We start from the raw sequence: 24,648 nt of genomic DNA on the forward strand, positions 1-24,648 counted from the left end.
CACATTTCAGAAGAAGCACCTGACAACAAACAAGAACCTTAATTGTGATGTAGAGATGCGTAAAGCCTTGTTCAACTGCAAGGAACGTAACACCTTTATGTATTCACGTCCTGGGCCAGTGAAGGCCTTATGTAGCCAAGTTGCAGACAGCAAAAATGTATTAAGTCGTGACACGTTTACACTTTATGAATGCGTTAAAAAGAAAAACACGAACTGCAACTATAAATCCAAAACATCAACAAATACAGTTTGTTTAACATGCAGGGGTGGCGTTCCTATACATCTTGAGAGTGTGGGGACCTGCCCATAATACACAGATGTTGGAAACAAATGGGGTTTTTAGTTTTCAGGAAATCTCCATATAGAGTGAAAGTATGTTTTGTCTAAAGCAAACCTCCCAACTGTCCCAAATCCCTCTGTCCCTCTTTCTCCTCATTTGTCCCTTTTTTTGGTCTGATGTCCAGATATCTATGAAAAAGTTCAACTTAACTACTGAAAGTGTTTAGTTGGGTACACACGGATCGAATATGGGCTGATTCAGCAGGAATTGGTGGAAATTCGGTCCATTGGTGATCCTATTCCCTTGACAGAAGTCAATCAATATATTGACTTTTGCCGAAGGAACATGTTGGGTATTCTATGCCCGAACGGTGCTTGATGCCAATCAGCTGCAATCACTGTTTGGGTGCTCTGATAGCATCCAGCAGGGCTGTTAGAATACAAAGCTCACAGAGGGAGATTCATCCATCCACACTGTTTAGCGTGGGTGGAGGAATCTGTTAAATTTTTTTTGTTCAGTCCGCTGGTTGATAGTGTATATTCTGCACTAAAATCTTTATCTTATCTCTTAATTATCTTTTCTGTTTGGAAAAGCCAGTATAAAGGAAAAGTAATTATAAAATTAAAAAAAACAATTCTAGACTTAAACAATCATTTTTGGCCTATACATTTCTAAAGGTCGGCATAACTGGGGGCGCAGCCCGGGGTGTCCATTGCCTGAATATATTGAGGGGAATTTATCAAAACCAGAGCAGCTGTGCATGGCAACCAATCAGCGTCTCTGTTTCATTTTCAAATCATAACTGAACAAACTGAAGAGAGAAGCTGATTGGTTGCCATGCACAGCTGCTCCAGTTTTTGTCTGCTCCAGTTTTGATAAATACCCCCCATTGCGCTGGAAGGTGTCCCTCTTTCTCATCGCAGAATGTTGGGAGGTTTCTCTAACATTATTAAAGTAAGTTTAGAATTGAAATCCTGGGAATGGCTAATTTCTCAAAAGGGGCTTTGTCTGTCTATCTCTGACAGCTCCCCTCGTATCCTCTCATCACTCAATGCCTCATGTGTAAGCAGCCTATTGAGAATGGTACACTGGAATTAAAGAGGAACTTTACCCAGATCTTCAAAATCACAACAAACACATCTTTAGAAATGTTCAGTAATGACAATCTACAAACACAGACTTCTAGATTATTGCCAGATTTGTATTCTTTGCATTCCTTATTTCTCTTTTCTTCTCCATTCTTCTGATAGTGGCCATGTTCACTAAGGACAGATTACTATATCTCTTTTTACTTCCTGGAAGTCTGGCACATGTGACTAGGACATGTGACCATGCACATCATCTCAGGGGAGGAATATGCCTTTAGGTCCCCACACACCTTGCGATAATCATACGACAATCGCGGGAAATCCCGCGATCGTACGATTATCGTAAGGTGTGTGGAAGCCGTGCGACATCTACTACTGTAAGGTCGCACGACTGTTATCTTACGAACATGTTCGAAAACCCGCCGAGAATGGTACGATTTTTCGGCGGGTGTGTAGCATGTTCGTAAGATAAAAGCCGGAGGGGGGCGCGGCCTGCGATCATCGCAAGTACGATCTGCCTATCCAAGATAGGCAGATCGTATGTTTTTTTAAGTACCTTACAGCAATCGCAAGACAAAAGTCTTGCGATGGTTGTAAGGTGTGTGCCCAGCCTTTCTCCGAGATCTCATGAGATTACAGAAGAGATTTCCCAGCAATGCTCTGCTGATGTAACCTTCCCAGGATGCAACCCTTGGGCACGATTACATAATTTATGCCAAAGAGGACCAGGAAGTAGAAATAAAAATATGTTTGTTTAACTAATGAATGTAAGATGATTTCATATCAGCAGGCAGAGCCGCATGCTGGTGTGATTTTTAGTCAAAGGGGGTAATGGTCCACTTTAAGCACGATATGCCTGGAACTATAAACTTCACTGCAGGGATTTCAGTGCCAACAACTAATAGTAATTAAATGTGAAAAATAAAATCACTAACCTACCCCAATCCTTTACTTGTCCCCAACCCTCTAACAAATCAAAGGCTTCATTCACGCTGTGTGCGATTAGATGCTTTTATATGTACCGTGTTTCCCCGAAAATAAGACACTGTCTTCTTTTATTTTTTTGCACGAAAAAAAAGACACTAGGTCTTATTTTCGGGGATGTCTTACCGGGCTGGGGGAGGAGTACTCTCAAGAGTGGACGAGGTCCCAGAAGGCGGCGTGCTGTTGCCGGTCCCGGTGTCGAAGTTGGCGGATGATATGCCGCTTCCATCTGCAAAAATCCCTGAAGATAGCGCTAGGTCTTACTATCGGGGTAGGTCTTACTTTCGGGGAAACACAGTATTTCCAGCACCACATGTGTGGTCTGTAGTGACCGGTCCTGTTCTAAAACCGCCTGTCTGAGGCTCAACAGAATGGCACCTTGACCGGCATGAACAGGGAGCTTGAAACATGCAGCTGTTAGAACACATTTTTGAAAAGGTGGGATGATCCAATGGTCCAATCACTCTTACTACATTGTTGCTTCTTTGTTACAGCACATGGAAATAAACCCGGAGCAGAGAGCCTGGAACATGTGCTCCATTAGACAGCATGCCATTTTCAGCGCCATCGACTGGGCCTACTTAGAGATTGGAGGACAATATGTATTGGCGCATTCAAGACCAGTAAGTATAAAAAATGGGAGAAGAAATCTGTCACATTTTGGGGTGGTAGAGAATTTACAAAGGGAATGGAGATGACCTGACACATTTTTCTTCTTGCAGTGTCCAGAGACTCCGCTAGACGAGAGATTTTTCCTGGATGAGGTCATGTCCCCAGTCCGACATTCTACAATACCCTCAGACTATCAACGGCTCTTTGACAATTTCTCCTATATGAGTGAGAGACTGAGAAACAAACCACCATCTCCGCTGTCAGCTGGTTGCAGCTTCAACATGGTGGAAAAAACCCTTATAATGTCTCACAAGAGTTTTCCATCATCCAACAATCGCAGTGAAGTATAAAAGCGCAATTTATTACGTACAGATATTTTGCATGCACATAGGCGTTTTATTGCTGAGCAGATAGACTAAGGTCTATATGATTCTTACCTGTCTGCTCGCAATCTTCTTCACAATTTACACTGAGCTGCAAATGGGTAGCACAGTGTACACTGCCGCTATATGACGGGATGACTGAGTTACAGCATCCCGGCTTGGCCAGTGAAGATGTCAGCCTTGGCGAGGGAGTTTTTTTGTAAATTAAATGTTGCTGTGCATTGTTACAATGCATCAGCACAGCTCCCTTCACAGGGCACACCAGTGGCTGCAGTATAATGTGGCTGCTGGTGTGATTGAGCCTTTAATCTTTCTGCTATCTGTATCTAATAAATAGTGCTTTTATGGCACACCAGGAGACGCTGTTTCACTCTTTCACAAACGCATTCCATGCATAGCAACAGCTTCTCTGTGACTGTCTAAGGTCACATGACCAAGGACGCTGCATTATGCAAAAACACATGGGGTGCAAAGAGGAGACAGAGCTCATAAGATGGGACAAATAAGTTACAACATCCCGGATCTCTTTCATAAACTATATGTAGTGAAAGCTTATCTGTAATTGGCTCTGATCACATGACCAAGGATGTTGCATCATGCAGAATAATGGAAAGAGACACTTCTGGAAAGTACTATCTACTCTTGAGAGAAATCTGTCATTACTAAAACGGAAATTGTAGTTATAGCTTGTGGCTTTAGAAATGCATCCATTGCTCTTTCTGCATCAAATTGGCTTGAACCAGATCCCTGCTGATGTTCTGAAAGGAGACTATGAATAAGGAGTCTCTGCCGGGGAAAAAGGCCCAAGGCTTTTGCCACGTCACCCAAGTGCAGCTTCATCCTGAGAGTGTTTCAACCAAAATGTAACTGGCTGTTCATTTTTATCAGAGTAGCATTGTAGATCTCTGATCCAGGGATTATATCCGATCGCCTTCGGGGGTCAGGAAGGAATTTTCCCCACAGCAGATTAATGTTTGCTGAGGGTTTTTCGCCTTCCTCTGGATCATGCTAGCTAGTGAAGACTACATCAGCTTCCTAGCTAAAATAAAATTTCATCAAATCTAACTTTATGTTTTCATCCATTTCCTTCTTTACTACTTGTTAATTGGTTTATTAGCTATCACACAGGGGGCTATTAGCCATCACATAAAGGGGCTATTAGCTATTGCATAAGGGGCTATTAGCTATCACGTGAAGGGGCTATTAGCTATCACTCACCAGGTTATGAGCTATCACATAGGAAGCTACTAGCTATCACATAGGTGGCTACTAGCTATCACTTAAGGGGCTATTAACTATCACATAAGAGGCTATTAGCTATCACATAGGGGGCTAGTAGTTATCACATAAAGGGGCTATTAGCTATCACATGAAGGGGATATGAGCTATCACATAAAGGGGCTATTAGCTATCAAATAAAGGGGCTTTTAGCAATCACTTAGGGGGGTTTTATGTATATGGCGCTGACAATTTACGCCGCACTTTACATAGTTGCACATTCACATCAGTCCCTGTCCCCAAGGAGCTTACAATCTAAGGTCCCTATCTCACATGCATACATGGAGGGCCAACTTAGACCGGAGCCAATTAACCTACCAGCATGTCTTTGGAGTCTGGGAGGAAACTGGAGTACCCAGAGGAAACCCACGCAAGCACAGGGAGAACATGCAAACTCCTTGCAGATAGTGACCTGGCCAGGATTCAAACCGGGGACCCCCCAGTGCTGCAAGGCAGAAGTGCTAACCACGACGCCACTGTGCTGCCCACACAGGGGGTTTAACAATCACATAAGGGGCTATTAGTTATCACATAAAAGGGCTATTAGCTATCACATGAAGGGGCTATTAGCTATTGCATAAGGGGCTAATAGCTATCACATAAAGGGGCTATTAGCTATCATTCACCAGGTTATCAGCTGTCACATAAGGGGCTACTAGCTATCACATAGGAGGCTACTAGCTGACACATACATAGTTACATAGTATTTGAGGTTGAATAAAGACATTAGTCCATCAAGTCCAACCTATTAGGATCTCATTCTAGGAGTACTACTTGTACCCCTGTATATTGCGGTCCCTTAAGAAATCGTCCAAAAGTTTCTTGAACAATTCCACATTATTTGCTGAAATCACCGCCTGTGGCAGTGAGTTCCAGACCCTAACTGATCTTACTGTGAAAGTGGCTGTGTGCATGAGCATTAAATATATGCTTTGATGCAGGGATGTTCTCCCTTTGTTATTGGTGAATTTCTCCTTCTTAAAGAATAAACTGCTGGATTTATTGGTTTACAACCTATATTGTGCCGGTTTTGTACCCGTTTGTATACTAAAAAAAGGGTGTTATAATATGTTGGTGCTATATAAATAGGGGGAAAAAAGATGTATTTGTTGTCAGGCATAGAAGCGAGTTAAGAGAAGTTCCAGAAAGTGTTTATAGCTAAACTGTCTTTTAAAAAAAATCCCACTGCTCTTATAGGGAAATAACCAACCCCACTCTGTGTGAAATGTATAGTTGTGGGGTCCACAAGGCTTTAACAGTGCCAGCTTGTCTGTGTTTGGTCCCCTTCTAGCTCTGAACCTCATGCCAAGAAAGGAAGGCCCGAAGCAAAAAAATAAAATAAGCGGAGGACATACATGACTAGGTGTATAGGGGAGACAAGCTACAAAAGGGTTAACGAGAGTTCGGTCTTGGGACAAGGTCACTTACCTGATTGGACAGGTCAAAAGGTTAGGTGGAGCTTAAAGGGTGGTCTGAGTAGGAGGGTCTTCTCTTCAGCAGTTGGAGATTGTATGACGAGGAGTGAACTTCCCTCCCGCCAGCCCGCCCAATTTTGTGGTTAGGCTCTGGGTAGTTATGCGGTTGAGGTCTTAGGAGGCCATCAAATAATAGGTGCTGGTGGTTAAGGTTTGGGGACCTGTCTTGGTAAGTACTATCCTTGTCGCACTCCTTACCGATATGTCCCTTGTAGTGGGGGGTGCTCACAGTGACCACGGATGGCGCCGCGAATGTCAGCAATTGTAGAAATGTCACCAGCACACCAATCCTTTTAAGATAGCAAAAGCTTCATTTATTGAAGTTTTTTGTCATATGACAGAGGAGTGAACTTCCCTCCCGCCAGCCCGCCCAATTTTGTGGTTAGGCTCTGGGTAGTTATGCGGTTGAGGTCTTAGGAGGCCATCAAATAATAGGTGCTGGTGGTTAAGGTTTGGGGACCTGTCTTGGTAAGTACTATCCTTGTCGCACTCCTTACCGATATGTCCCTTGTAGTGGGGGGTGCTCACAGTGACCACGGATGGCGCCGCGAATGTCAGCAATTGTAGAAATGTCACCAGCACACCAATCCTTTTAAGATAGCAAAAGCTTCATTTATTGAAGTTACATAGTTACATAGTATTTGAGGTTGAATAAAGACATTAGTCCATCAAGTCCAACCTATTAGAATCTCAATCTAGGAGTACCTGTACCCCTGTAAAGTTTTTTGTCATATGACCAAACAAGCGCTTTCGGGACCGCACAGGGTCCCTTCATCAGGCTTTAGCATTGACAATTGTACAGTGGTCACATCTAGGTATAGACAGACAGTTGCATAAAACACCAATAAACACACCCTCTGACATCACAATGACGCCATAATCCCGCCAAAAAACATAGAAAGAAATGTGCAGATGTTAGCTGTCATATACAGTATAATCAGTGTAGAAAAGTACTATGTGTCATCAATTAAATGCTGCATATGAACACATATCAACCATGGATCAAAAAGTAAGTAGCTTACTTGGTGGGAGAAGAAAAACGAAGCCTGTAACATCATGAGACTGCTGTGTATTCCGGCAGCCATTCAGTTTCGATTATTACTATGGTAACAGGACGCTGTCAGGTCCTGTGTGCAGAGGAAGATCCTGCCCACTGGTGCTGGCAGAGAGCCAGCTCTGTGCAGGGCCGTCTTTAATATTGATTGGACCCCGGGCAAACATTTTCTTGGGCCCCCACCCCCTGCAATATTGCCCGCTATATGCTGACAGAGCAGAGCCACGCTGCAGCTGGGATGGATCCAAAAAATATTGTCCAGATCCACCCCACCACCTGATTGACAGCTGACTCTACCTCTCTAGAGGTTGTGTCCGCCCTATCCATTCCTCCAGTCAGCGTTGGAGGATCAGAGAGGGGAGGGGGGGGTATTCCTGCGAGGAGCCGTGACTGACAATTACCGCTCTCTGCAGAGAGAGTGAGTGCAGGAACTGAGTGATCAGCGGTATGTAATCGCTCAGTTCTCGATCAAGAGAGCCGACCTGTGGCAGCTTCAGTAACTAGGGGGAAGAGCGCATTTCACTCTCCCCATAATTCTACTTTCATGGTAAATGTGCGGAATTCCCCACCTACCACTTCCACTGCATAGAATAGCAAAAATAATAATAATGACACCTGAGCATGTCCCCTGGTGTCTATTATTATTATTCCCCCCCCCATGTCATTATTATTATTATTATGTCCCCTGGTGCCATTATTATCATTATTATTATGAAACGACACCAGGGGACATAATAATAATAATAATAATGACATGGGGGGGCATAATAATAATAGACACCAGGGGACATGCTCAGGTGTCATTATTATTTTTATACAGCATTACATCATAGCCCAGCAGTGCCCCACCTAATCCCTCTTCTCCCCCCCACCCAGATAGAAGCCCAACCCAGCAGTCATGTGCACTCACCGTGGACAGGAGGAGGATGAGATTGCAGCCATGGAGGGCAGGACATGAAGCAGTATGTGCAAAATCGATCTTCCTCCTCTGCTGAGTGGGAGGAGACATCCCGGGCTGCAGAGATCTTTGCTGCACATAGGGAGTGGGACAGGAGGCTGCTGCCCTCTAGCGCCAGAAAGCAGTAGTGCACACTAGACGGCCTCTAGTGCCAGAAAGCGGTAGTGCACACTAGACGGCCTTAAAGACGGCCCTGCAAACGTGAAAACACGTTTATTGGTATTCTACATTTTATCAAATCATTTTTATTTATTAAAATTAATTTTATTTTTCCTGACAATTGAAATTATAAACCAAATATATAAAAGGACTATTTTACTAGTAGACATTTATTTGTATTTTTGACTAGTTGCCCCACTTTCAGACAGATTCACAGAGGTGCCTGTACAATGTCTGTCATGGATATAAGAAATTGTTGAACTTGGTTAAGCTTAGCACCAGTAAATACCCCTTTGTATATATTGGTTTGGTGGCCCTGTGTGTAGACTCGCCACCATTTAAACCTCAATCAGGCAGCTGCTGGGCGTTACATAGTTATATGCTTATTGTTCCGATCACAGTGCCTATCAGAGGAAAGTCTTCCAATATGCACCTCCTTTGTAGCTCTGTCATGGGGCAGAATACAGGGAGCCGCAAAACAAGTCAATGCTGAAAGAATGCATAACAGTGATATGTGTTGTGCTCATTTGTTGAAGGGAGCTGAGGGATCTTCCTAGATGACTTGTAGCTCCACTTCATTTTGAGAAATAACAACCACCTCTGGGTGATCAATGCACATTGCAAAGATTTTACCAAACTGTTTCAGATTCCTACCTGTCTCTGAAGACATAGCTGTTTGTTTCTCCATGTCTTCTCCAGACTGATTGCTGAATGGGAGGGTCATGCTTAATTATACCCATCTGAGAAGATCTCATTGCTGTCTTGAGGAAAGCTGCATCATCTGCATCCCTTTAGTAGACAAATTTAAAGGCACGTTCACACCGTGAGTGAAATTATGCTTGCAGCATTTTGATCAGACCGGACCGCAGGCATAATGTGCCTTGCGATCCCATGGGACCGATCACATTGCGGCCAGAGGGCGTGACTACGGTACCATTCACTTCAATGGCCCGCCATGCCCCCTCCTGCCCCACAAAAAAGTGAGCCAGCCGCAATGCGAGGCAGTGCGTTCTGGCCGGAACGCACTGCATCTGGTGTTAACGGGCCCTTAGGGCTCATTCACACAGGCGTGCACATCCATACGGTATGCACGCCTGTGCAGAGACCTGCTCCCGGGATGGACAGGTGCTACGTATAATTGCGTGCAGCCTCCTGTACCTCCCTATAGGAGAACACAGACAGAGTGCGTCCAAGTGCAGACACACGAGCCTACATGAATGTGCAGGCTCAGGCAGCTACACACGGCTACACACTGTCCTGAACCTGCACATCCATGTGACTGAGCTCTTAACTTGGCCATACACTGGTAGATTTTCCAATTCATATGAACATTCATGCGAAAAGGGAACATTTGATAAAGCCACCAGAGACATGACAAATGACATTTTAAATTTAACTTGATTTTGGAATTTCTCCATTCGGAAAACCACATTCCCTGTTAGAATTTAATGCGTTCAAGAACAATTTTCCATCCTGCTCCTTTGATTTTTTTTTATGATTGTGGTTGAAAATGTTGATTTGACTCCATTAACTATCAGAATCCTGAACTTTTCAAAAAAGGAATTTTGTGTAGCAAAATTCTGGTGGTGTATGACCAGCTTTAGTCTCATTCACACGTGTGTACAGTGGTGGCCCCAGGGTGTGTGCCACCCGGTGCAGCGGGCGCGCATACATTATGACGTCTGTGGTGTGACGTAATCACACATGCGCGGTGATGTACCTCCCTGCCGGTGGCCATCTTGGTAATGTATGCCGGCAAAGAGAGGAAGGGATATTGACCCGGCAGGATCAGGTATGCCGCCGGATTCTCTCCTCTCTTTCGTGTCACTGAGGGGCTCTCAGGCCATGACCGAGTGCCCGACTTTTAAGAGGGGATGACACCAAAATGACTGTCAGTCATTATGGTGTTACCCCCTCTGATGGTGTCACCTGGTGTGGGCCGCACTCCCATTGTGACGCCACAGCTTGTGGGTCTGCATTTGCATGTGTTTTTAAGAACGTTTTTCATGTGTTATGCTCATTTTGATGTGTTTCATGTGTTTTAATGCATTATACGTTTTTGTTGTGGCCGATGAAGGTGCAATAAAGTATAGGTTGCTAGGGGGGTTGGGGCTTGTTGTAATGCATGTTTGTTGTAATGCACATGTGTTACATATGTTTTCCATGTGTTTTCCACGCAACAAAAAATGCACTGTGTAGCAGCTAAAGAAGTACCTGCATCCTTTCCAAATTTGTACTGCATCATGTTGCATAGGTGTGAATAGGCCCCATGGAGAATAATGTAATGGTTGTGCAGTATAGCACAACCGCAGATGCGTGACAAATAATTTGACTTAGGGCTGGTTCACACCATAAACAGTGCGTTCCAGAGCGGTCAGCCTCTGGAAACCACTGTATCGCATTCCGGACGGCTTCCTGCGTTCAGGGGCTTGGCCACACCCCCCACCCACAGTGCGATCGCCCGCACCAGAATGTGTGCCTGTGCGTTGTCACCCCAGCAAAGTCAGTGTTACCTGTGCGTTGTCACCCCAGCAGAGTCAGTGTTACCTGTGCGTTGTCATCCCAGCAAAGTCAGTGTTACCTGTGCGTTAGAATACACATTTCAAATATTAAGGTGCAATAGTGTTAAAATAAAAGAGTGTGCACTAAAGGACTCGGAGGGACGGCCAGTGGACGTATTCGATTGGACAGCCAGTGAACAGGCCAGTGCAGTGTTGTTAGGGGGGGCCCAGGCCTAAAGCTGTGTAAGGGTCCCAAAAATTTCTGATGGCTGCCCTGAAACTGGGTTTGCACTAAACCCAACCTTACCTGTAGTCACCACCATGAAAGGGCCAGTTGGTTGTGTTAGCCTCCCTGGCCAAAAGCTCTCGTTCCTCCCTTTGCTCTCAACATGGTGACATTTCCATGTTTAAGTTCCCAGGTTTCCATGCTTGCAGCCATCAATACAAAGAGGTTGGGCTCTGTATGTTTGATTATTATTCATTTGGAGACTGCACAAGAAGTGAGAACATCTACAGCTGGAAAAAGAACACCAGAAATACTAGAAGGTAGGCAGAGACTATATAAAGAGGGTCTCTCCTATCTACTTCAGTAGTAATTATGTATTCTGCTTCCAAAGCAATATTAAACTGAAATTTGGAATATAAAACTCCAATATGTAACTGGAGCTAGCCACACACATTTCAGTCTTTGTTCACCTCCTTTAGACTGTAGTGCCAGTGCCTTGCTAAAACTGAAAAAAGATATTGAAATGATTGAGACAGGACCAAATCAAAGTGCAGTATTAATGAGGGTCAGTGAGCCAAAATGTAGTACAAAAAAGTATGAATTTATTAGTTAAAATACTCGGTCTTTCCTAATACACCAATAGACTTCACCTGTTATTGTTCTTCCAATTGGTGTTCTCAGCATAGAGCTACTGTATTTAAAATGTACGTAATCCCTGATTCTATTTTGCCGTTATGTTTGTTGTCTTGTTTTCTTCAGCAAATCATTTTTGTGACTCTGTTGCAAAGTTTCTAACCTGGAGATCCTGCCACTAACATCACTTTCTGTTGCAGGCTGACAATGCAAAGCCTCTGACTCGCAATTAGAAAATGTATTGCCAGCCTGCCATGTATACTTCTTCAGTTGGTCATTGGCCTATCATTGTAAAATGTCTGCTCTGTACACCTTTAAAAGGATACTACCATCTATGCTCCAATTGCCCATTATCTTTCATCCTGTTTCTTCTAGCCTTGTCTTATTATTGTTCTTGTCATCCTGCCCTTGAAGCATTCCTAGTTCCAGACCCTGCCTGTACTCTTGTCTCACAGTTTTTCACTCCTGATTCATGTCTAGTTCTAGCTCCTGATTCCTGCCTTGCCTGTTATCCCTCACCTGCTGGACTCCCTGGATTTGACCACCTGCATGACTTTTCAATTCAGCTTCATTGGGGAAACAACCACCTGTTAGGGTCTGGTGCTTGTGATTCAGGCACTTAAGCCCCGGGGCACCCAAGTAAGTGCGAAAGCCATAAAGTGTCCTTGAATAGTGGTAGCTAAAGGTGATGTATGCCTCACTTTGGTCATCAGACTTGAGACCTTGACCCTTAACACTACTCCTATGTACTGCATCATTGCTAAGAAGCAGGAACCAGACTTGGATCATGTGACACGAATGATCACATAATGCAAACTGCAGAGGAAGCCAGCTCCTGCTTCCCAGCAGTGTGTAGATTCTTCATGCTGAAGTCCAGCAGCTCCAAGTCCAGGAACATTGTTGTCATATATGATTAGACAAACCATAGCATTAATAAGTTATACACAATACCACCAACCATGTGAAAAAAGGGAGCTGCAGGCCCAGTTCATTTCACAGAAGACCGACAGAAAATGTCCCAGGTACCAGGCCACTCTTTGGTTTGAGGAAAGCATAGACTGTTCAGTCAGACACTTTGTACATGGGAAGCTAAGATTTCTCCTACAGATACACATATACCTTCTGAAAGTAGGCCTCAAATCTATAGACACCAAAATGCTAGACACCTGCAAAACTTGCAAACAGTTATTATCACAGCATATATCATATAATAAAGTTTCCCACCACTGTCCTTGGTCACATATTGTTGTATAAGGTACTTTTAACATAAACACAGCTTACCGTGCATCTTTAAATCTCTTTATTACTTGCAGGCAAAATGACAAACTGTTTCACAGAACAAATATTACAAGAAATGGAGGAGTGAGACTGAGGGCTCCATAAGGATTTCATCTAAGATTTAAAATTGATTTACTCTTTATTGATATTGTTTATTCAGTTAGATGTCAACCACTTCTATAGCAGCAGAGCAAGCAAGAATTAAAATTTGAACTCACAGCAAATAACTGGACACACTGATTTGTACATCCAACACAAAGCACAATTTGAGGAAGATTTTTCTTGAGATGTTTCTTATGTAGTACGATGATGTCCTAGCTTCCTGTTCCCCAACAGATCGGAGAACTGTAAACACTGCCTTGCCAATTAGATTTGAGTCAACAGGCCTCACTTACCGTTACAAGATTTGCTACCTCGAGATTATACTTAGCAATAGGTCAAATCATTTAAGGGACATTGTAGGTCATTTTATTCAAGTGATTATTTCAGGTATTTTCTGATCATAGCTACTAGGCAGTTTGTATCATAACTGGAACCTAAATTATCTATATTGCGTCTCAGTTGTAACTGGGCAATTCTGAGACCTCTGTCTCACTCCTGCTTTCTAGAAACATAAATATCTCTTCATATAATATATATATACGACAGAACTAAATTCAGAAATTTAGTTTGCTACACACAGTAAGGATGCAAGCATTCATTTCCAAAAGGTGGGGCAGGACAAGCTCACTCAGATACAGAAACACACATTTCCAGAACAGTTAACAAATCAGTGGGGAGGTCAAATGTTTAGGAAGAAATTGTCAGCTACATAAATTTAAGCTATATTTGTAAATGGTAATGGGCAAGGCATGTACTAGACTGTGTTTAAAGACAGAAATTAAAGAGATTGAGATGCATCACCAGATTTTTACCCCATCAAAAGTTGTGCTTTATATTATGGGGGATGCTTACAGGCCCAAATGTCCTGCTATATTCCTGCATGTCCAGTGAAAACATGGTAGCAAAGTGCATTGAGGGAAACAGGATTGTGATTATAAATTAAGTAATGTGAAGAGTAGCAACATCTGGATACAGATTTAATGCTACTGAGCTCTGACTTGAAAAGCAAAGCCAAAAGTGCAACACGGAGAACTCAAAGTACAGATGGCTGGTTATTAGACATGTGCAGTGGCTAAAAATTTGTTTCGGATTTCGTTTTTGGAATTCGGATACTAATTGGATTAGTATTCGGATCTGATTCGGAATTCGTGTCTGATTCGGAATTCTGACAAATTCCCGAAAATTCAACTTTTGCAGAATTGGCACATTTGTCATTTCTGGTTGCTGTGCTCTAGTCTTTACTATTAAAGGGACATTAAAATCCTTTTCTTAATTTGTTTTTATCCGTTTAAATGTTAACCGTGCACGCACAGGATTTGGACGAAATTCGTTCCAAATCCGACATTTCGGATCCGAAATTTCGGATTCGGATGCTTTCGGATATGTTATATTTCGGAAATTCGGATGCTCTGAATCTACGAATATTCGAATTTCAGTCCAAATTTCGATTCGGAACGAAACGAATCGCACATGTCTACTAGTTATGCAAACATCCAGGCTAATGGCAGATGCGTGAAAAATAGTCAATAATCCAAAAACACAAGATCCAGAATGCGCTGGGATCATTACACTTTCCAGGACAAACAGACAGAATACAACCTCCACAAAGCGGGGCTCACAGAAAAAAAGAGGGGTAAGGAGTACAAAATGGCTGACGGTACATCCATGCCATAATGTAATGGTCTCAGTTAGAGGCCATGAATTAGCATTGGTTTAAAAGTGGGGTTGGGCTGGAGGAACTCCTTTTCTGCTGGTGGGGGCAAAGAATAAACTGTCTTCAGCAGCCAGTGGTCAGGTGGGGGAAGGAGGGTAAAATAAGAAGGGCTTGGGGGAAAGATAGTCTACAACTTCTTGGGGAGACAGGGGAAATCTAACTGCTGATTTCATCATCTGTCTTATTCATTCTCTTCAGAGCTTCCTGGAGTTTTTGAGGGGTGAGGATGTGAGTGGAGCCTGCAATACAATAGAGGAAAAGAAGAAAAGAGAAAAAAGCAGATAAGTATGCAAAGAATGGGACACCTGATCTTTGTAATATCCACACACATTCTTCTTACATGTTTCCTAAATCAGTAAGACAAAATATTGGGGAAAAAATATTGTTCTTAAAATTCCTTCCTACAATTTGGATTAATTGAAGAATTGTTCACAACCCTGAAAATTCAGTTTTGATAAAATGCTGGGTGTCCTAATTAAAGGCTAAATCAGCCCAAACTGGTATTTTAATTTCAGATACATACAACCAGACTTAATCACCTTATTCCAGTTCCCAGACCTGCCCACCTGCAGCAGCCATTAAAAATAGGCCTCGCTCCCTCCATTGAACTGCCTGTCTATTGTATTTTACAATATGGAGAAATGCCCCAGGAGCAGTGAGACCAAATGAGGTTAGGGCCAGCATCTCTGGAGAGGAAATCTTACCACTATCCTAAACAATTTAGGTCAATGGATAAATAGACACTGCAGCCTCCATAAAAAACTGAAATATTGGTATTGGTCGTAGATTTTATTGCATTGCTATATTTTAAGAAATGGTTCTTAGACCATGATTCATCAGATCTAATGGGCCAGACTTTCCTATTTTCTACTCAGGGAAGGAATATTAGACATGAAATGTAAATGAATACTTTTCATTTGCTTAACTATCTACTGAAATCACTTGAAGACACTGTCTTTCCTTCTGGAGGGGGGATACTTTTGTTCCCCATGGTCCCTGTGTGTGTTGTAAAGTAATCACTGCTCCAAGCTCGCTCCCGTGATGGACTATAACTTAAATACAAATTAGCTAGCTAAACATGAGCTTGTAGTCCATCAGGGGAGTAAGCTTGGAGCAGTGGCTACTTTACAATAGGGCTGCAACTAATGATTATTTTCATAATCGATTAGTTGGCCGATTATTTTTTCCATTAATCGGATAAAAAAATAAAATAAATACCATCCTTAATTTTAAAAAATACACAAATGCAGTGTTACAAACATAAAGTTTACTTCAGAATAAAACTGCATGCACAATTTTTTTGCAATCGCACTGCACTGGAACGCACGGCATTGTGGTACCGTGCGTTCCAGTGCGGGCAAGCACACTGTGGGTGGGAGGCGCATTTGGGGTGCTATTAAAATGAATAGCACTGCAACACACATCCCGCAGCTGAATTTGTCAAGCTAAAACCTAAAATTACTTTTTTCCCACCTTTTATAATTTTTTTGGTAATAATTGTATTGTAAGCACATGGCGCTTGAATAGCTTCAGCCAGGGAATGACAGCTGCCTGTGGCAAGATTCTGCAGACGGCAGCTGAATGTAAATACAGCAGGTAGTGGGCTGGTGCAATGGGCAGCCTGCTATTGGCCATTTCAAATTGCAATAGCCAATAGCAGGCTGGCTATTGCACCCACCCACTGATGGCTGTGCCCTCCTCTCAGCATGGAGGAGAGAGCGAGGGGGTCCAACCAACTAATCAATAATGAGAATAGTTGACAACTATCCTCATCAGTGGCATAACCAGAGTTCTGGGCGCCCGGGGGAGAATTTTTTTTCCGCCCTCCCCCATTATATAAACAACCACTGGAACTGTACCCTGCACCTCCCCCCCACACACACATGTTTTTATTTTAATTTTTCAAATTTTAATATTTTATTTTTTTTGAAACTTTTTCATTTTTTTAAATCAATTTTTATTTATTAATTAATTTTTTATTAAATATTTTTATTTTTTACTTTACTTTTAGGGGCTTCGGGGAAATATTGGGGGTCTAAACAGACCCCTGATATTTCCCTTTAAAAATAGAAAAAGAGATTGAGGACACAGAGTCCTCAATCTCTTTTTCTGTGTCCCCTGTTATCAATGAACAGGAATCCTTTATGAGTGTTCCTGTTCATTGATAACATGGTATGTTTACTATAACTACAATTATGAATGAACAGGAGGAGATGTAGATCACTCCCATTCATTCATAATTGAGGATATAGTATACATACCAGGTCCTCAATTATGTACAAACACTCAGCGATCACTGATCGCTGAGTGCTTGTACCCGTTCTCCTCTCTGACACACACTGTCATAGGAGGCTGCAAGAGGAGAGCCCAGCCTCCTGTGACAGCGCTGGCTGTCTCCGCCCCCACACCGCTCTGCTGCACTGTGATAGGCGGCCGAGCGGTGTGGGAGGAAAGACACCGGCCGCTCACAGCGCTCGCCCCGCAGCGCTCGGCCGGCTGTCATTTTCTCTCTGATTCCTTTCATCCCTGCTGGGCACTGCTCTGTGTCCCAGCGGGGATGAAAGGAATCACGGCCGCGCCGACAAAACGGCAGGAAAATGTCACTTTCGGCATTTAACCGAAAGTGCCATTTTCGGCCGGCGCCCCCCCTTCACTTTTCGCCCGGGGCCCGCGCCCCTGCTGCCCCCCCGGTTGTTACGCCACTGATCCTCATAATCAGTTATTATCAATTAATCGATTAGTTGGTTGCAGCCCTACTTTACAACACACACAGGGACCATGAGGAACAAAAGTAGCCACCCTCCAGAAGGAAGGACAGTGTCAGCATGAATTCAGAGATGATTTGAGGATCTACAGCCCAGTGATACACAAATAAGCTACATTTTTGTTATGAGTTACGTACTTAAATATATTTTTAGGATTTAACTCCTGAGTTTAGTGTTACTTTAAATAATGGTTTGATGTAAATAGTTCATAAAAAAAGTCTCTACAATTAAAATTGTGTAAGACTCATTATTTAGACCCTTGTATGATTAATACTCTTTAAAAACCATAGGTGCTATATCAGTAATTTATATGAGGCTTACATAACACTACCACTCTAGTTGTTGTCAAACTAAAATTCCCAAAGCTAGATCAGCCAGAGACTTCATTATCACAAATGCAAGTCAAATGCAGTATCCTTCCAGGGGCTCCTGAATTGCTTTCACTTGCATTTGAGTTGCTTCTGCATTCGCATTGACTTGAATGAAAACAAGCATTTTAGATACCAATACATGCCATAAGTAAATAATCCCCAAAAGAGTACTCTGTTCTGGAATAAAACCAAACCCCTACTGCATGCTTATCAGTACACCACTATGGAGGTGCCCCACGCTTATTCTCCCCTTCTAAAGCTGTTTATTGACATAGAACATTCTCAGATATTTGGAAACCAATAAACAGAGATAAAGGAGAAGTATCCTTGCAGTGAATAGTAATACCACTGCCTTAATGGGTGGGACGAGGGAGATCACCTGCACTGGCAGCAGATATGAATCTCAGTTAAGGTGGCCATACACTGTACAACCATCGCAAGACCTTAGTCTTGCGATGGTTGTAAAGGGATAAAAAAAACGTACGATCTGCCTATCTTGGACCGCACGCGCACACTGCCCGTTCAGCATTGCGGTCATCGGAAGGGCGGGCTTGCGATGATCGAGAGTGCGATCTGCCTGTCCAAGATAGGCAGATCGTACGTTTTTTTAATCCCTTTACAACCATCGCAAGACTAAGGTCTTGCGATGGTTGTACAGTGTATGGCCACCTTTAATGAGAATTGAGATCTACCAGGGTCTGAGACATTCCAAACTATTGCAATCATATTTATAATGTTAGTTTTAGGGAGACAGCATGTCAAATGGTGCAGGACCCCATGATGTGGGTATAATGCAGAGGAATATATAGACTTTTATATAGCAGATAACTTTTGCAAATGCTCATTACCATAACAATAAAGAAAGATACATATTTAAAGGTTGCACACCTTAAAACAAAATGTAAAAGCATTTTTAGATTTAGAACAAGTATAATGCCATCTACTCTTGCATTAAATAGGATTCTGAGCATGGGCTTTTTAGTTTGACAACCATCTAAGATTTTAAAGGTTGTTAAGGTTTAGTAAGAATTTTTTTCTTACATTATTAAGTGTAATCTATGTAGACTGCAATTAACAATTCAAATGACCAAAATAGGTCATACAGATATTAACTGTCACCATTTTAAGAACAAAAAGCAAGTCCCAAGTAGAACAAACTAGAGCCAATCCCAGGCCACTAAAGAGTGATCACCAAAATCAAACACTGTAATATGTAATTTTTTTTATAAAGGGCCAAATATTTATTTGGATTTAGTTATGAATGGAAATTATATACAGTACTGTATATATATGTGTGTATTGTTCTAATGGGGACTGACATTTAGGGCATCTTATACAAATATATCACCCATAAACATACAGAGGAAATCACACAGGCTTCCCAAAATCCCCAGCATGCAATGTCCTCTTGGATGCCCCTCCCAACCTCCCCAACAGTTCAAAAACTGCCTGGGGCTCATTTAATGGCATGCATTTAAGTACACCATTGGCACTTTCACCAAAAAAAAAAAACCTTCATCTGGTGGACAGTCCAGAATAGTAACGTAGAGGGTCAAAAAGTGTATCTGCTTTCATGGCATCCAGAGTCCAGCTGTCATTTTTCCAGCTTGTGTTACAAAATGGCATGGAAGGTTTGATAGGTTGCTGTGAACAATGCAGACACTTTGTTCCTTCAAGAGCTTTGGTTACTCAAGGCCTATTGAGCAGTGGCCATCCTTGCCAATGTTGTTCTTAAATCCATGGAAGTGAGCCCCCACAGTGTCACACAACCCTACCCCCAAAATCAATGCTTGCTGAGCTGGAATCTGTGATGAGCACAGATCCCATGAACGAGCAGTAAACATAAAAAGTGACTCGCATGTGCTGTGGCCCAGTCCCTGACCAGGGAGAGAAGGGGTTAACAGAACAGTTTTCCCAGGCATTTTGCAGGTAATGCCAAACAGTTGTGGTTCATATTGAGACAATTATACCTTTTGAGTCATCTTAGTTATTATTGGAATTCCTATTAATACACCCAGCCAGGTCTTTGTCACTTAGCGGTAATTTTCAGTAGGCCCATAAACAGAAGAGCAGACATTTTGTGCAGTGCCAAACGCCCAGCCTATCCATTAGTGGCAGTCTGCGGATTTTGGAAACTCTTGCCTTGCCTTGTACTTATATGTCGGTGGTTTCTTGCAATGGATAGGCAGATTCATAGCCATACAAAAAATGTCTGATACAGTATATAAGCCATGGGTGCATAGGTATTGGATAGACTGATTTGGCATTAACCCATTCTCCACCATAGCAGGGTAAGAGTGCATGTTTCTTGCCTTGATTTGTGCGTCATGACTTCATGCAACCAGTGGCAATGTTTTTGGTGGTGGTCGATGGCCACCCTTTGTGTAATTTACTGATACAAAGATAGTGGTGGGGCCAACAGGTGAGCCGCTCGCAGAACTATAAGCTTGAAAATGTTTGTCCCTTGATGAATATGACAAGAGGATTTATGGATAAGGGATGAAGAGGAACATGTGATGATGAATATGAGTGGTTGGTGTCCCATGTTACAACTATGTGACAACACCATTATCTTGTGATGTTACCATGTAACTGCCATAAAATAGGGATTTTAGTATTTTATAGGGATGCACCGATACCAAGTACTGTACTCGGTACAAGTACATGTACAGATACTTTTTGAGCTCCAAAACTGGACTAAAGAAAAATTCTAAAATAAGGAGGCAGCTGTCATTTGTAAGGAGCATATGGAGCTCCCGGGATTTGTACATCTCTGTTTTAATGTGTGATTTTGTTTTTATAAATATACATATTTATGCACCGATACCATTTTTGCAAGTACAAGTACTGATACTTGCCCAAGTACTCACAGATACAAGTACTGATATTTTTTTGTTTATTGTCATGTGACTAATCGACTAATGATTTCAGGACAGTGGTGGAGCGCCAGAGCTAGGTCCCAGCTGCAACCCTCGTAGTTCTCATGTAAAAGCCGAGTACCTGCACTGGTATCTGAACTGGTATCGGTGCATCCCTAGTATTTTGCTACATTACTTTCAATATTCTGTGTAAATATTACAAGTAACAATGCAATAGTGGTAGATGAAGCATTACTATAGGACCCATGGTCATTAAGGGAGCAGCTGTGACCCTTCTATAGTAGCTATGTAGCAATTCCAACATTATCATAATGTTTATCTCAACTAACAGTGGATTTTATGCTTTGAAAGTTGCTTTATTATGTGAAGGATTTGGGTATATGTTAAGTTTAATAATGGTGATGAGATTGTGTAGGGCTCTGCAATATATGTTTGCACATGTCCCAGAAAAATGTAGTCCCTGAAAAGTGCCCATAGGCAAAGGTTCACACAGTTGGTACCTGACACCAACTGTGGTTCTATGGGGAGTCTCAGAGTGCTGTTCAGAGCCTTCATATAAACAAAAACAGAGGTAATTGGCATAGTAAAGTATTTGCCATCATGCCCTTTGAAATGTGTCAATGAGCAACATGGACCACTAGAGCTGACATGTTTGTGAGCATTTTTTATAATTTTATATGAATACATTTTTACAACATACTTCACTTTGCCAGCAAGATCTGCTGGTAAATATAAGTGAGATCATCTAATCAATATAGGAACTGCAAGGCTGAAGAATTGAGACTGGTTTTTGAAGGTTATTGTGGATGATGTGAATATAAATGTAGTTATCAGGGGACCAGGACTGTTGTAAATACTTTGCATTGAAAGTCAGGGAAAAAGTGTATTGGCTGGATTGGAAATATTTGCTTAATAGATTACTGTCTGTTTTGCACACAAAATAAAAGCGTGATTGAGCGTGTTAGAAATGGGGGAAAATATCCACTTTCGTCAACTGCAATGCCAATGTAAATATGTAAACTGGTTGCAATAATTGGAATTTTACAACCAAGCCAAATCATGATTCAGTTCTTCCTGCTTTGATCACAGCTCTGTTTAACCTACATATCATTTCAGAGTGTTAAAGCTGTCAAACATATAAGATGGTCTTCATTAAATATGTCCATAAAATGTCTATATCAGCTTTTTAGATATGGGGTACTTAAAGAAACCAGTGTTGAGAGAAATATGTTGAATGCTATTGATGGCTTCCTTCTGAATATAGTACTTGTTTGGCTGTCATGTTGACCCTCTGATATAAAAAGAAAGCTGGCATGCTAGACCCAGTGTTAAGGGATCATAACAGTTTAAAAGGACAACAAATGCGTTAAGTTCTTAAGGGTTCCATTCAGCAGGGGTTAAAATTGCTTATAAGAGTCTAGATGGTCTTAGGCTTGAATAAATTAAACTTAAAAACATAAAATCTCAGTAGTAATTATTTCATCCATTCAAGAATTTTAACATCCAGGCTTATACCAGCAATTTAAGCCCTGGCAAAGGGACAATTTAGAACCTCTAAAACATATTGATTCCTTATGGTCTCTTAACATCTAGCATTAACCACAGGAGGCCTCTTTCTATCTGTGAGATACCAACCAGAGCCTCGTTCAGTTTATAGCTTGACTGTGAGATCAATCTACTTTTGGATCAAGAATCTCCTACCTTCATCTCTCATATTGATCCTCTGACTGTCTCACACAACTGTAATGTGTATGCAACAGATCAGAACTCCTCACCTACACAATTTTTCTAAGTCAAAGACTTAAACAGCTTTAAAGACAGAGGGTAACCATGACAGCCACACAACTAGCATTTTCGAGAGGAGAGGTTAGCAGTGGTAATGTACAAAGTTCTCTCAGCTCAGGATTTCTTTAATCTAAACAGTTTATAAGAATTTGGATGTTGATGATTCAATGTCCATAAGAAGTGTGTAAAAAAGAAACAATCATGGAGGATGTGGGATGAGGAATGAAAGTAACAATGGAAGACTGAGATTTGTCTGGGAAAGGGATGTAACAATGGAGAAAACATTACACAGGGTCATAATATAACAATAGAAAAGAAAGTAAGGTCATATATCGATCATGGGGGTGACATGATCAGCTGGAGGCAACAGGACACATTTTCAATTCTTCCTAGAATGACATTTACAACATAAATAAAAACCAGCAAGCATTTTCCTTTTGTAAAAACGAGAGAAATGAATCAGTGACGTCCGAGCTGAGGGTGAGTGGGGCAGAGATATCCACAAAGGGTGGGGGGTTTGGGGTTTATTAAAGTCTCTCTTTACTTTTTTTAGTCCCAGCTCGTTAGACCTCACTCCATGATGGGAGACGGGTCCTCGAATGACACCCGACTGCTGTCTCGGAAGTCTGGGTGTCTGAGGTCTCCAAGAAATTTGATGGGTGTTAATATGTGAGTGGAACCTGTGAGAGAAGAAAGGGGGGCTGACAAAGGCCTAAGACGGACAGGTAGGAGCAGTATAGGGTAAAAGAGAGGGGATTGTTAAAGAACTAATGCAGAGAACAGGCATGCGGAAGAGAGGCATGGTACAGAAACGCAAAATAAACAACCAAGGAAGTAGCAAATAAATCAAAAATGCACAGTAACACAGATAAGGAAGGTAGTAAGCATAACAAATGCTGAAGACAAGATGGAGAAAAAGGCCTTACTCAAAGACCGATAGTGAAGAAGTGGATTAAATCAAGATGAGGGTCGAAGAGCAAAAAGATACAGAAGACAGGGTGAAAAAGTCTTAGGAAACTTTAGGGAGGCTAAACCAGAAAGATAGTAATTCTGAGTTTATAGGAAGGCAAGAGCGAGCATGTAGGAGGATGCAAACAGTAGGAGAATGATCCAGCAGAATGCTGAAAGGCAGTCTGTGAAAGAAAGAAGAAGCATAGGGCTGACTGAGGTAGGAGAGGCAAGGGAAGACATGACTGAGACAGAAGAAGGAAAAACAAGGAGGATGAGACAAGGAGGAAGCATAGGGGTGGTGAAGACAAAAGAAGGAGTCATAGGGAAGCTGAGACAGAAGGGAACACAAGGACCTAAGGCTAAGATAACAAAAGGAAGCACAGGAGGAAGGGAGCGAAAGAAGGAGAAAGCACAGAAGAGGCTCAAACAGAAAAAGAAAGAACAGGGGTGTCTGAGACAGAAGTAGGAAGCAATGAGGAGGCTGACACAGAATTTGGGAGGATGAGGCAAACAAAGGAGATGCAGGAGAGGCTGAGGCAGAAAACGTAAGCACAGGGGATTCAGAAATAAAAGAAGAAGCACAGGAGATGCTAAGACAGATAAGGAAGAACTGCAAGGGAGGCTGTGACAGAAGGAGAAAACACTGTTATGAAAGAAGGAGGATAATCAGGTTGGCAGAACCAGGAGAAGCACAAACAAATATCAAACAGAAAGAGAAGACACAGGGGAGCCTGAGACAGAAGGAAAAAAAGTACATAGGTGACTGACAAACGTGGCAGCACAGAGTTGGATGAGGAGCAAGCAAAGGGGAGGCTAGGACAGAAGGAGGAAGCACATGAGAGGTTGAAACAGAAGGATGAAACGCAGGTGAGGCTGAGAGAGAGGAGAAAGGAAAGAGGTGGCTCAGACAAGAGGAGGAAACACTGTAATGACAGAGGAGGGATAGCTAAGAAGGCAGGACTAGTAGAAGGAAGCACAGTGGAGACTAGGAGAGCAAGAAGCACAGGGAGGATGAGAGAGGAGAAGGAAGCACAGGGAGGCTGAGGGTAAGGATGCACTGTGCCAGAAGATGGAAGCTCAGGAGAGGTTGAAGAAGGAGGAAATAATCTGATAAATTCACATAAATGTGCCATAAAATTATAAATATAATTATATTAAATCAGCAAAGCCAA

General features: G+C 42.2%; 1 protein-coding gene and 1 long non-coding RNA gene across 3 annotated transcripts in view; one reads left to right on the forward strand and one right to left on the reverse strand.

Moving 5' to 3' along the window:
- The first annotated feature begins 13,709 nt into the window (after positions 1-13,709).
- LOC108784488 lies at positions 13,710-14,639 on the forward strand. Its single transcript, XR_001941073.1, has 2 exons — positions 13,710-14,062; positions 14,493-14,639. It is a non-coding gene; the product is annotated as an uncharacterized LOC108784488 (long non-coding RNA).
- Positions 14,640-14,843: 204 nt separating this feature from the next.
- STXBP1 (syntaxin binding protein 1) overlaps positions 14,844-24,648 on the reverse strand; it is a 51,353-nt gene continuing 41,548 nt past the window's right edge. The window contains exons 19-20 of one of the 2 annotated variants that reach the window (XM_018553326.1): positions 23,070-23,205; positions 14,877-14,964 (exon numbers count right to left, since the gene is read on the reverse strand). In XM_018553326.1, the coding sequence (XP_018408828.1) occupies positions 23,096-23,205 (110 nt within the window). In that variant the 3' untranslated portion in view covers positions 14,877-14,964; positions 23,070-23,095. Of the gene's footprint in view, positions 14,965-23,069; positions 23,206-24,648 lie in introns of both variants that reach the window. The other variant, XM_018553327.1, reaches the window with a different exon arrangement.

This window comes from Nanorana parkeri, unplaced genomic scaffold (assembly GCF_000935625.1).
Source record: "Nanorana parkeri isolate BGI_ZX_2015 unplaced genomic scaffold, ASM93562v1 scaffold116, whole genome shotgun sequence".
In the NCBI taxonomy this organism is placed as follows: domain Eukaryota; kingdom Metazoa; phylum Chordata; class Amphibia; order Anura; family Dicroglossidae; genus Nanorana; species Nanorana parkeri.